The following is a 13,037-nucleotide window of genomic DNA, read 5'->3' as shown; positions in this document are numbered from 1 at the left end:
CCCTCCCCTTGGATCTCCTTCTCCAATGGGTTTTGAGAAGCAGGTGCGGAAAGAGGATGCAAGGAATGGAGAGAAAAGGAATTGGGTCAGAACCCATGTCATGTGGACCCGGGTCAGAGACCATGTCAGGTGGACCCGGGTCAGAGCCCATGTCAGGTGGACCCGGTTCAGGTGGACCCATATCTCTGATATTTCTGGTTGTCTTCCTCTCTCTCAGACTACAGGTTGAACCCAATATTGAGAAAGGCCTGTAAGGCAGACATCCCTAAATTCTGTCAGCCAATCCTGAACAAGGCCAGTGATGACAGTGAACTGGAGGGCCAGGTGATTGGTTGCCTGAAGCTGAAATACGCCGACCAGCGTCTGTCTCCAGACTGTGAGGACCAGATCAGAGTGATTCTTCAGGAGTCGGCGCTGGACTACAGACTGGACCCCCAGCTACAGATCCACTGTGCTGAGGAGGTGAGGAGTGTTAATATAGACTGGACCCCCAGCTACAGATCCACTGTGCTGAGGAGGTGAGTGTTAATATAGACTGGACCCCCAGCTACAGATCCACTGTGCTGAGGAGGTGAGTGTTAATATAGACTGGACCCCCAGCTACAGATCCACTGTGCTGAGGAGGTGAGGAGTGTTAATATAGACTGGACCCCCAGCTACAGATCCATTGTGCTGAGGAGGTGAGGAGTGTTAATATAGACTGGACCCCCAGCTACAGATCCACTGTGCTGAGGAGGTGAGGAGTGTTAATATAGACTGGACCCCCAGCTACAGATCCACTGTGCTGAGGAGGTGAGGAGTGTTAATATAGACTGGACCCCCAGCTACAGATCCACTGTGGTGAGGAGTGTTAATATAGACTGGACCCCCAGCTACAGATCCACTGTGCTGAGGAGGAGACCGGTCCTCTAAACTAGGCCAGACTGCTGTCCCTGAGAGATGGTTACTAATACATAACCCCACTGTCCTGAAGAGACCGGTCCTCTAAACTAGGCCAGACTGCTGTCCCTGAGAGATGGTTACTAATACATAACCCCACTGTCCTGAAGAGACCGGTCCTCTAAACTAGGCCAGACTGCTGTCCCTGAGAGATGGTTACTAATACATAACCCCACTGTCCTGAAGAGACCGGCCCCAAACTAGGCCAGACTGCTGTCCCTGAGAGATGGTTACTAATACATAACCCCACTGTCCTGAAGAGACCGGACCCAAACTAGGCCAGACTGCTGTCCCTGAGAGATGGTTACTAATACATAACCCCACTGTCCTGAAGAGACCAGCCCCAAACTAGGCCAGACTGCTGTCCCTGAGAGATGGTTACTAATAACTAACACCATTTACACTGTCCTGAAGAGACCGGTCCTCTAAACTAGGCCAGACTGCTGTCCCTGAGAGATGGTTACTAATACATAACCCCACTCTTCTGAAGAGACCGGTCCTCTAAACTAGGCCAGACTGCTGTCCCTGAGAGATGGTTACTAATAACTAACACCATTTACACAGCCCTGAAGAGACCGATCCTCTAAACTAGGCCAGACTGCTGTCCCTGAGAGATGGTTACTAATAACTAACACCATTTACACAGCCCTGAAGAGACCGGCCCCAAACTAGGCCAGACTGCTGTCCCTGAGAGATGGTTACTAATACATAACCCCACTGTCCTGAAGAGACCGGACCCAAACTAGGCCAGACTGCTGTCCCTGAGAGATGGTTACTAATACATAACCCCACTGTCCTGAAGAGACCGGCCCCAAACTAGGCCAGACTGCTGTCCCTGAGAGATGGTTACTAATAACTAACACCATTTACACTGTCCTGAAGAGACCAGTCCTCTAAACTAGGCCAGACTGCTGTCCCTGAGAGATGGTTACTAATACAAAACCCCACTCTTCTGAAGAGACCGGTCCTCTAAACTAGGCCAGACTGCTGACCCTGAGAGATGGTTACTAATAACTAACACCATTTACACAGCCCTGAAGAGACCGGTCCTCTAAACTAGGCCAGACTGCTGTCCCTGAGAGATGGTTACTAATAACTAACACCATTTACACAGCCCTGAAGAGACCGGCCCCAAACTAGGCCAGACTGCTGTCCCTGAGAGATGGTTACTAATACATAACCCCACTGTCCTGAAGAGACCGGCCCCAAACTAGGCCAGACTGCTGTCCCTGAGAGATGGTTACTAATACATAACCCCACTGTCCTGAAGAGACTGGTCCTCCAAACTAGGCCAGACTGCTGTCCCTGAGAGATGGTTACTAATAACTAACACCATTTACACTGTCCTGAAGAGACCGGTCCTCTAAACTAGGCCAGACTGCTTCCCTGAGAGATGGTTACTAATACATAACCCCACTCTTCTGAAGAGACCGGTCCTCTAAACTAGGCCAGACTGCTGTCCCTGAGAGATGGTTACTAATAACTAACACCATTTACACAGCCCTGAAGAGACCGGTCCTCTAAACTAGGCCAGACTGCTGTCCCTGAGAGATGGTTACTAATAACTAACACCATTTACACAGCCCTGAAGAGACCGGCCCCAAACTAGGCCAGACTGCTGTCCCTGAGAGATGGTTACTAATACATAACCCCACTGTCCTGAAGAGACCGGACCCAAACTAGGCCAGACTGCTGTCCCTGAGAGATGGTTACTAATACATAACCCCACTGTCCTGAAGAGACCGGCCCCAAACTAGGCCAGACTGCTGTCCCTGAGAGATGGTTACTAATAACTAACACCATTTACACTGTCCTGAAGAGACCGGTCCTCTAAACTAGGCCAGACTGCTGTCCCTGAGAGATGGTTACTAATACATAACCCCACTGTCCTGAAGAGACCGGCCCCAAACTAGGCCAGACTGCTGTCCCTGAGAGATGGTTACTAATACATAACCCCACTGTCCTGAAGAGACCGGTCCTCCAAACTAGGCCAGACTGCTGTCCCTGAGAGATGGTTACTAATAACTAACACCATTTACACAGCCCTGAAGAGACCGGTCCTCTAAACTAGGCCAGACTGCTGTCCCTGAGAGATGGTTACTAATACATAACCCCACTCTTCTGAAGAGACCGGTCCTCTAAACTAGGCCAGACTGCTGTCCCTGAGAGATGGTTACTAATAACTAACACCATTTACACAGCCCTGAAGAGACCGGTCCTCTAAACTAGGCCAGACTGCTGTCCCTGAGAGATGGTTACTAATACATAACCCCACTCTTCTGAAGAGACCGGTCCTCTAAACTAGGCCAGACTGCAGTCCCTGAGAGATGGTTACTAATAACTAACACCATTTACACAGCCCTGAAGAGACCGGTCCTCTAAACTAGGCCAGACTGCTGTCCCTGAGAGATGGTTACTAATACATAACCCCACTGTCCTGAAGAGACCGGCCCCAAACTAGGCCAGACTGCTGTCCCTGAGAGATGGTTACTAATACATAACCCCACTGTCCTGAAGAGACCGGCCCCAAACTAGGCCAGACTGCTGTCCCTGAGAGATGGTTACTAATACATAACCCCACTGTCCTGAAGAGACCGGTCCTCTAAACTAGGCCAGACTGCTGTCCCTGAGAGATGGTTACTAATACATAACCCCACTGTCCTGAAGAGACCGGCCCCAAACTAGGCCAGACTGCTGTCCCTGAGAGATGGTTACTAATACATAACCCCACTGTCCTGAAGAGACCGGCCCCAAACTAGGCCAGACTGCTGTCCCTGAGAGATGGTTACTAATACATAACCCCACTGTCCTGAAGAGACCGGCCCCAAACTAGGCCAGACTGCTGTCCCTGAGAGATGGTTACTAATACATAACCCCACTGTCCTGAAGAGACCGGTCCTCTAAACTAGGCCAGACTGCTGTCCCTGAGAGATGGTTACTAATACATAACTAGGCCAGACTGCTGTCCCTGAGAGATGGTTACTAATACATAACTAGGCCAGACTGCTGTCCCTGAGAGATGGTTACTAATACATAACTAGGCCAGACTGCTCTCCCTGAGAGATGGTTACTAATACATAACCCCACTGTCCTGAAGAGACCTCTTTTCCTCCCTCTCCCCCTCCCTCCCTCCCGCCTCTTTTCCTCCCTCCCTCAGACATTCTGAGAGCTGCAACTAGAGAATTTACGTTCTCCACCCTCTTTCTCTCTTTCTCTCTTTCTCTTTCTCTCCTCCATCCCTCCCCCTGTCACTCCTCTAGATCCCCGGTCTGTGTGCGGAGGAGGCAGTGGCCCAGGAGCAGACAGGTCAGGTGGAGGAGTGTCTGAAGGCCAACCTGTTGAAGATCAAACATGACTTGTGTAAGAAGGAGGTGCTGAACATGTTGAAGGAGAGCAAGGCAGACGTCTTCGTTGATCCTGTCCTCCACACGGCCTGTGCCCTTGACCTCAAACACCAGTGTGCTGCCGTCACGCCGGGCAGAGGACGACGTGAGTCCCGCCCACCTGTCTGTTCACAGCCAATGACATGGGGGTATATTTACCTTCTACACCACCTGTCTGTTCACAGACATAGGATTTAGTAATGACATAGGGGTATATTCACCTTCTACACCACCATGATAGTATCTAGTAATGACATAGAGGTATATTCACCTTCTACACCACCATGATAGTATTTAGTAATGACATGGGGGTATATTCACCACCATGATAGTATTTAGTAATGACATGGAGGTATATTCACCACCATGATAGTATTTAGTAATGACATAGAGGTATATTCACCACCATGATAGTATTTAGTAATGACATGGAGGTATATTCACCTTCTACACCACCATGATAGTATTTAGTAAAACATGCAAACACTCTCTCTCTCTCTCTCTCTCTCTCTCTTCTCTTCTCTCTCTCTCTTCTCTTCTCTTCTCTTCTCTTCTCTTCTCTTCTCTTCTCTTCTCTTCTCTTCTCTTCTCTTCTCTTCTCTTCTCTTCTCTTCTCTTCTCTTCTCTTCTCTTCTCTTCTCTTCTCTTCTCTTCTCTTCTCTTCTCTTCTCTTCTCTTCTCTTCTCTCCCTCTTCTCTCTCTCTCTCTTCTCTCTCTCTCCCTCTTCTCTCTCTCCATTTCTCTCCTCCTCTCTCTCCCTCTCTCTCCCTCTCTCTCTCTCTATCTCTCCCCCCTCCCTCTCTCACCCTCCCTACCAGAGATGTCATGTCTACTGGAGTCGTTGCAGGATAAGAGAGTCCGTCTGCAGCCAGAGTGTAAGAAGAGACTCCAGGACCGCATGGACATGTGGAGCTACGCTGCCAAGGTTAATGTACACTCCTTTAATAACCTGCAGTGGTTTCCCCTTTAATAACCTGGCAGCTGCAGTGGGTTCCCCTTTAATAACCTGACACCTGCAGTGGTTTCCCCTTTAATAACCTGACACCTGCAGTGGGTTCCCCTTTAATAACCTGACACCTGCAGTGGGTTCCCCTTTAATAACCTGACACCTGCAGTGGTTTCCCCTTTGATAACCTGACACCTGCAGTGGGTTCCCTTTTAATAACCTGCAGTGGTTTCCCCTTTAATAACCTGACACCTGCAGTTTCCCCCCCCCCCAGGTGGTGACCTCCCCCTCTAATAATTCCACCCCAGGTGGTGACCTCCCCCTCTAATAATTCCCTCTAATAATTCCCTCTCTCCCCCCCAGGTGGTGACCTCCCCCTCTAGTAATTTCCCCCCCAGGTGGTGACCCCCCCTCTAATAATTCCCTCTCTCCCCCCAGGTGGTGAACACCCCCTCTAATAATTCCCTCTCTCCCCCCAGGTGGTGTCCTCCCCCTCTAATAATTCCCTCTCTCCCCCCAGGTGGTGAACACCCCCTCTAATAATTCCCTCTCTACCCCCCCAGGTGGTGTCCTCCCCCTCTAATAATTCCCTCTCTACCCCCCCAGGTGGTGACCTCCCCCTCTAATAATTCCCTTTCCCTCTAATAATTCCCTCTCTCCCCCCAGGTGGTGATCTCCCCCTCTAATAATTCCCTCTCACCCCCCAGGTGGTGACCTCCCCCTCTAATAATTCCCTCTCTCCCCCCAGGTGGTTAACACCCCCTCTAATAATTCCCTCTCTCCCCCCAGGTGGTGACCACCCCCTCTAATAATTCCCTCTCTCCCCCAGGTGGTGACCTCCCCCTCTAATAATTCCCTCTCTCCCCCAGGTGGTGACCTCCCCCTCTAATAATTCCCTCTCTCTCCCCAGGTGGTGACCACCCCCTCTAATAATACCCTCTCTCTCCCCCAGGTGGTGACCTCCCCCTCTAATAATTCCCTCTCTACCCCCAGGTGGTGACCACCCCCTCTAATCATTTTCTCTCTCCCCCTCTAATAATTCCCTCTCTCTCCCCCAGGGTAGTGACCTCCCCCTCTAATAATTCCCTCTCTCCCCCCAGGTGGTGACCTCCCCCTCTAATAATACCCTCTCTCTCCCCCAGGTAGTGACCTCCCCCTCTAGTAATCTCCCCCCCAGGTGGTGACCTCCCCCCCTCTAATAATCCCCTCTCTCCCCCCCGGTGGTGACCTCCCCCTCTAATAATTCCCTCTCTCCCCCCCGGTGGTGACCTCCCCCTCTAATAATTCCCTCTCTCCCCCAGGTAGTGACCTCCCCCTCTAGTAATCCCCCCCCCAGGTGGTGACCTCCCCCTCTAATAATTCCCCCTCCCCCTCTAATAATTCCCTCTCTCCCCCCAGGTGGTGACCACCCCCTCTAATAATTATCCCCCCCCAGGTGGTGACCTCCCCCTCTAGTAATCCCCCCCCCAGCTGGTGTCCTCCCCCTCTAATAATACCCTCTCTCTCCCCCAGGGTAGTGACCTCCCCCTCTAGTAATCCCCCCCCAGGTGGTGACCTCCCCTTCTAATAATTCCCCCTCCCCCTCTAATAATTCCCTCTCTCCACCCAGGTGGTGACCTCCCCCTCTAATAATTCCCCCTCCCCCTCTAATAATTCCCTCTCTCCCCCCAGGTGGTGACCTCCCCCTCTAATAATTCCCTCTCTCCCCCCAGGTAGTGATCTCCCCCTCTAGTAAACCCCCCCCCCAGGTGGTGACCACCCCCTCTAATAATTCCCTCCCCCTCTAATAATTCCCTCCCCCTCTAATAATTCCCTCTCGCCCCCCCCCAGGTGGTGACCTCCCCCTCTAATAATTCCCTCTCTGCCCCCCCCAGGTGGTGACCTCCCCTCCTAATAATTACCTCTCTCCCCCCAGTTGGTGACCTCCCCCTCTAATAATTCCCTCCCCCTCTATTAATTACCTCTCTGCCCCCCCAGGTGGTGACCTCCCCCTCTAATAATTCCCTCTCTCCCCCCAGGTGGTGACCTCCCCCTCTAAGAATTCCCTCTCTCCCCCCCAGGTGGTGATCTCCCCCTCTAATGATTCCCTCTCTCCCCCTAGGTGGTGACCTCCCCCTCTAATACTTCCCTCCCCCTCTAATAGTTCCCCCCCCAGGTGGTGACCTCCCCCTCTAATGATTCCCTCTCTCCCCCTAGGTGGTGACCTCCCCCTCTAATACTTCCCTCCCCCTCTAATAGTTCCCCCCCCAGGTGGTGACCTCCCCCTCTAATAATTCCCTCTCTCCCCCCCAGGTGGTGACCTCCCCCTCTAATAATTCCCTCCCCCTCTAATAATTCCCTCTCTCCCCCTAGGTCGCTCCAGCAGAGGGTTTTTCAGACCTTGCCATGCAGGTGATGACCTCCCCCTCTAAGAACTACATCCTGTTTATAATCTCCCTGGGGGTGATTGTCCTCTTCCTGGTCGGCCTGCTGTGTGGACGCATCACCAAGAGAGTCACCAGGGAACTGAAGGACAGGTAGAGAGAGGGGGGATGAACGGACCTCCCTGGGATGAACGGACCTCCCTGGGACAGACGGACCTCCCTGGGACAGACGGACCTCCTTTGGACAGACGGACCTCCTTTGGACAGACGGACCTCCCTGGGACAGACGGACCTCCCTGGGACAGACGGACCTCCCTGGGACAGACGGACCTCCTTTGGACAGACGGACCTTCCTGGGACAGACTGACTCCCAAATGGTACTATTGCCGATATAGTGCACTACTTGTGACCAGAGCCCTGTGGGGGTCCTTCACACCTGGACCTGACATCACAGAACAATGTCAATGTTGTCATCTCCTTGGTCCACTTCATCAACTGGCTTTGTGTGAGAACTAACTCTATGGGTCTCTGGTCAGAAGTACTGCACTATGTAGGGAACAGGGTTCCACCTGGTAGGCAGAAACAGACTGTCTCTTCCAAAGGCCCAACAAAAAAAAAACTGCCCGTGCTTGCCCCAGCCACCTCCGCCCCTACCAGCCCCCCTACCACCACCCAGAGCCCCAGTCTGGGCTTGCCCCGGCCACCTCCGCCCCTCTCCAGCCCCCCTACCACCACCCAGAGCCCCAGTCTGGGCTTGCCCCAGCCACCTCCGCCCCTCTCCAGCCCCCCTACCACCACCCAGAGCCCCAGTCTGGGCTTGCCCCAGCCACCTCCGCCCCTCTCCAGCCCCCCTACCACCACCCAGAGCCCCAGTCTGGGCTTGCCCCAGCCACCTCCGCCCCTCTCCAGCCCCCCTATCACCACCCAGAGCCCCAGTCTGGGCTTTCCCCAGCCACCTCCGCCCCTCTCCAGCCCCCCTATCACCACCCAGAGCCCCAGTCTGGGGGTCCACCCGTAACCAGCCAAGCTCCACAGAGCCAGAGGAGCCATGTTAGGACCCCCACCTCACCAGAACCTGATCCACTCCACTACTACTGAGAAGGTGCCCTGAACCACCTCCTGAAGCCGGATACTGTAGGCCCAAATGGTCCTAAAACTGGCCCTGAACCTCCTCCTGAAGCAGGATACTGTTGGTCCTACTGGTCCTAAAACTGGCCCTGAACCACCTCCTGAAGCAGGATACTGTTGGTCCTACTGGTCCTAAAACTGTCCCTGAACCTCCTCCTGAAGCAGGCTACTGTTGGTCCTAAAACTGTCCCTGAACCTCCTCCTGAAGCAGGATACTGTTGGTCCTACTGGTCCTAAAACTGGCCCTGAACCTCCTCCTGAAGCAGGCTACTGTTGGTCCTACTAGTCCTAAACCTGGCCCTGAACCTCCTCCTGAAGAAGGCTGTTGGTCCTACTGGTCCTAAAACTGGCCCTGAACCTCCTCTTGAAGAAGGCTGTTGGTCCTACTGATTGTTTGTTTGTTTTGCAGCCTTGTTTATTGTTTACTAATATTGATTCAGAGTTTTTATGAAGTGTCTCATATCTGGATAACCTGGTCTAGTCCAATGAGGGGGGGGGGGGGTGGATGATGATAATGGATTTTTACCAGTCTCTATGGATGGGGGGGGTATACTCACTGTTAGGGTGGAATTGATCTTGAAAAATAATAACCACATTAGATAATACAATGGCTGTGTCCCAGAGGGCAGCCTTTATCCTATGGGCCCTGGTCAACAGTAGTGTCCCCTTTATCCCATGGGCCCTGGTTAACAGTAGTGTCCCCTTTATCCTATGGGCCCTGGTTAACAGTAGTGTCCCCTTTACCCTATGGGCCCTGGTTAACAGTAGTGTCCCCTTTATCCTATGGGCCCTGGTCAACAGTAGTGTCCCCTTTATCCTATGGGCCCTGGTTAACAGTAGTGTCCCCTTTACCCTATGGGCCCTGGTTAACAGTAGTGTCCCCTTTATCCTATGGGCCCTGGTCAACAGTAGTGTCCCCTTTATCCTATGGGCCCTGGTTAACAGTAGTGTCCCCTTTATCCTATGGGCCCTGGTTAACAGTAGTGTCCCCTTTACCCTATGGGCCCTGGTCAACAGTAGTGTCCCCTTTACCCTATGGGCCCTGGTCAACAGTAGTGTCCCCTTTATCCTATGGGCCCTGGTTAACAGTAGTGTCCCCTTTATCCTATGGGCCCTGGTTAACAGTAGTGTCCCCTTTATCCTATGGGCCCTGGTTAACAGTAGTGTCCCCTTTACCCTATGGGCCCTGGTCAACAGTAGTGTCCCCTTTACCCTATGGGCCCTGGTCAACAGTAGTGTCCCCTTTACCCTATGGGCCCTGGTCAACAGTAGTGTCCCCTTTATCCTATGGGCCCTGGTTAACAGTAGTGTCCCCTTTACCCTATGGGCCCTGGTCAACAGTAGTGTCCCCTTTACCCTATGGGCCCTGGTCAACAGTAGTGTCCCCTTTACCCTATGGGCCCTGGTCAACAGTAGTGTCCCCTTTACCCTATGGGCCCTGGTCAACAGTAGTGTCCCCTTTATCCTATGGGCCCTGGTCAACAGTAGTGTCCCCTTTACCCTATGGGCCCTGGTCAACAGTAGTGTCCCCTTTACCCTATGGGCCCTGGTCAACAGTAGTGTCCCCTTTATCCTATGGGCCCTGGTCAATAGTAGTGCACGACAGAGGGGATAGGATTCCATTTGGGACACTGGCCTGTTGGTCATGTATGTGCCTGCTTTAGTAAATGCCAAAGTAAAAAAACGTCATATTGTACAAGAACAACAATTCATGTTGATTGTAAATGTGTTTCTTCTGCTACCTGAGCTGGTTGTTTTGACTGTGATGATGATGGTGCGTTGTCGCCAAACTTTTTTCCAAATTAACTCCATAATATCGACAGAAACATGGCAAACTTTGTTTAGAATCAATCCTCAAGGTGTTTTTCACATATCTATTCGATGATAAATCATTCGTGGCAGTTTGGTTTCTCCTCTGAACCAAATGGAAAAATGCACACAAGCAATAATTTCGACGGAGGACACCAAGCGGGCACCTGGTAAATTATGGTCAATCTTCCAATGATATGCCCTCAAATACGTCACAATGCTGCAGACACCTTGGGGAAACGACAGAAAGTGTAGGCTCATTCCTTGCGCATTCACAGCCATATAAGGAGACATTGGAACACAGCGCATTCAAAATCTGGGGCACTTCCTGTATGAAATTTCATCTTGGTTTCGCCTGTAGCATTAGTTCTGGGGCACTCACAGACAACATCATAGTGTTTTCTTTCCAAAGCTGTCAATTATATGCATAGTCGAGCATCTTTTCGTGACAAAATATCTTGTTTAAAACGGGAATGTTTTTTTATCCAAAAATTAAAAGAGCGGCCCCTATATCGAAGAAGATAAATGAATCCATGTTAGTGTCGACGGACCACCGAGACGCCACCTGTTAATTAGATATCTAGCATGCACCTGACACCTGTGCTAATTAGATATCTAGCATGCACCTGACACCTGTGCTAAGTAGATATCTAGCATGCACCTGACACCTGTGCTAATTAGATATCTAGCATGCACCTGACACCTGTGCTAATTAGATATCTAGCATGCACCTGACACCTGTGCTAATTAGATATCTAGCATGCACCTGACACCTGTGCTAATTAGATATCTAGCATGCACCTGACACCTGTGCTAATTAGATATCTAGCATGCGCCTGACACCTGTGCTAATTAGATATCTAGCATGCACCTGACACCTGTGTGTAATGGAAGCAGACCCCAGAAAACGTGTTGTCACTGAAATATACTGTCGGCTGAAACTGTGATATAGCTGGTCAACACGGTGTACAGCAGCAGTGGAAAGAATACATTCTCATACTTGAGTAAAAGTAAAGATACTTTAATAGATAATGACGAAAGTGAGTCACCCAGTAAAATACTACTTGAGTAAAAGTCTTTGGTTTTAAATATACATCAGTATGAAAAGTAAACATAATTGCTAAAATATACTTACGGATCAAAAGTAAAAGTATAAATCATTTAAAGTTCTTTATATTAAGCAAAGCAAGATGGCAAGATGACAAACTAAGCATGTGTGTTTAGTGAGTCCACCAGATCAAAGGCAGTAGGGATGACCATCTCTATTGATAAGTGTATAAATTAGACCATTTTCCTGTCCTGCTAAGCATTCAAAATGTACTTTTTGGGTGTCAGGGAAAATGTATGGAGTAAAAAGTACATTTTCTTTAGGAATGTAGTGAAGTAAACATGTATATAAAGTATACATACCCCAAAAACGTTTCACTGAAGGACTTCACACCTCTTCAGTTAAATGTGGATTTTACATTTGTGAAATTATTTCGATGTGATATGAAAGTGACAAGGGTTTTATGTTTCTATCGCAGTTGAGAATCTGATTCATGTTTAGATGGAAGTGTCTGTTTTGGCTTCCAGTCTCTCTCTGAAAATAACAGCCTTGGACCTTAAAGAGTAACATTAGGCCCCTTTAGAGGTCCTCTTGGGCCAGAACTGGCCCTGTTGTAAATCTGGCACCACCATCCTCCACATCTCAACCCTGGAAACAGAAACGAGGGGAGAGTCTGGACACCGAGGCCCACCGTGAGACCGTTTGGACTACATGAGAGGGTCACAAAGCTCCTCTGCTCTCCAGGAGCTGAACCTCTCTCCTGCTTCAGCAACACCTGGACGCTCTATTCATTTTAAACAAAAGTGTGTCCTTCTTCCTGTCTGTTTTCGTTGGTTTGAAGACTTCTTTGAAACAGACTGATGATGATAACCAGTGTTGTCCTTTTCTTTCTGTACAACGTTATGGATCTGCTGTTATATGTTTTGTTCACGATATTGAGATTTTACATTGATTTTTTTTTGCTGTACAGATGAACATTTTGTCAATTTAATAAAATTGTCTGCAGATTTTTACATCATGGTGTCCACATGTTGGGTATTTCAGAATGACTGTTGGTGTCTTGCGATAGAAAAGTAATGTATTTCTAACAGATGTTTGTATTGAAGACAACTGGATAAGAGCAGTCTCTCCTTTCCTCATAAATGGAACAATATTAATGTATCGAAACAATAACACACGTGGACATTTTGTGACATTTTACTAGTACAGTAATGACCAATAACGTTTCGTGAAGATGCTGTTCACGCAGCGGCGATGGGATCGTAAACATTACCTCCGTTCCGCCAGCAAGAATAATGCCCTGACCTTGGCAGTTTTCCTTCAATATAAAAGTCTGGCAATGAAGATGGTGAAAAATAATATAAAGGTCGAAATGAGTTACTGATTATGGGAAAATGTTTGCAAATTTTGAATTTTGTTTA

The 13,037-nt window shown here is 49.9% G+C and overlaps 1 protein-coding gene across 1 annotated transcript in view; it reads left to right on the top strand.

The window, feature by feature from the left end:
* Positions 1–7,811, top strand: part of LOC109886708 (Golgi apparatus protein 1-like) — a 58,155-nt gene extending 50,344 nt beyond the window's left edge. Inside the window, 4 exon segments of the mRNA XM_031812637.1 lie at positions 218–462; positions 4,200–4,428; positions 5,141–5,247; positions 7,621–7,811. Of these exon segments, the coding sequence (XP_031668497.1) occupies positions 218–462; positions 4,200–4,428; positions 5,141–5,247; positions 7,621–7,788 (749 nt within the window). The 3' untranslated portion in view covers positions 7,789–7,811.
* The last annotated feature ends 5,226 nt before the right edge of the window (positions 7,812–13,037 follow it).

Source organism: Oncorhynchus kisutch, unplaced genomic scaffold (genome assembly GCF_002021735.2).
Source record: "Oncorhynchus kisutch isolate 150728-3 unplaced genomic scaffold, Okis_V2 Okis03b-Okis08b_hom, whole genome shotgun sequence".
Lineage (NCBI taxonomy): Eukaryota > Metazoa > Chordata > Actinopteri > Salmoniformes > Salmonidae > Oncorhynchus > Oncorhynchus kisutch.
This window is presented reverse-complemented; position numbering and strand designations above follow the sequence as displayed.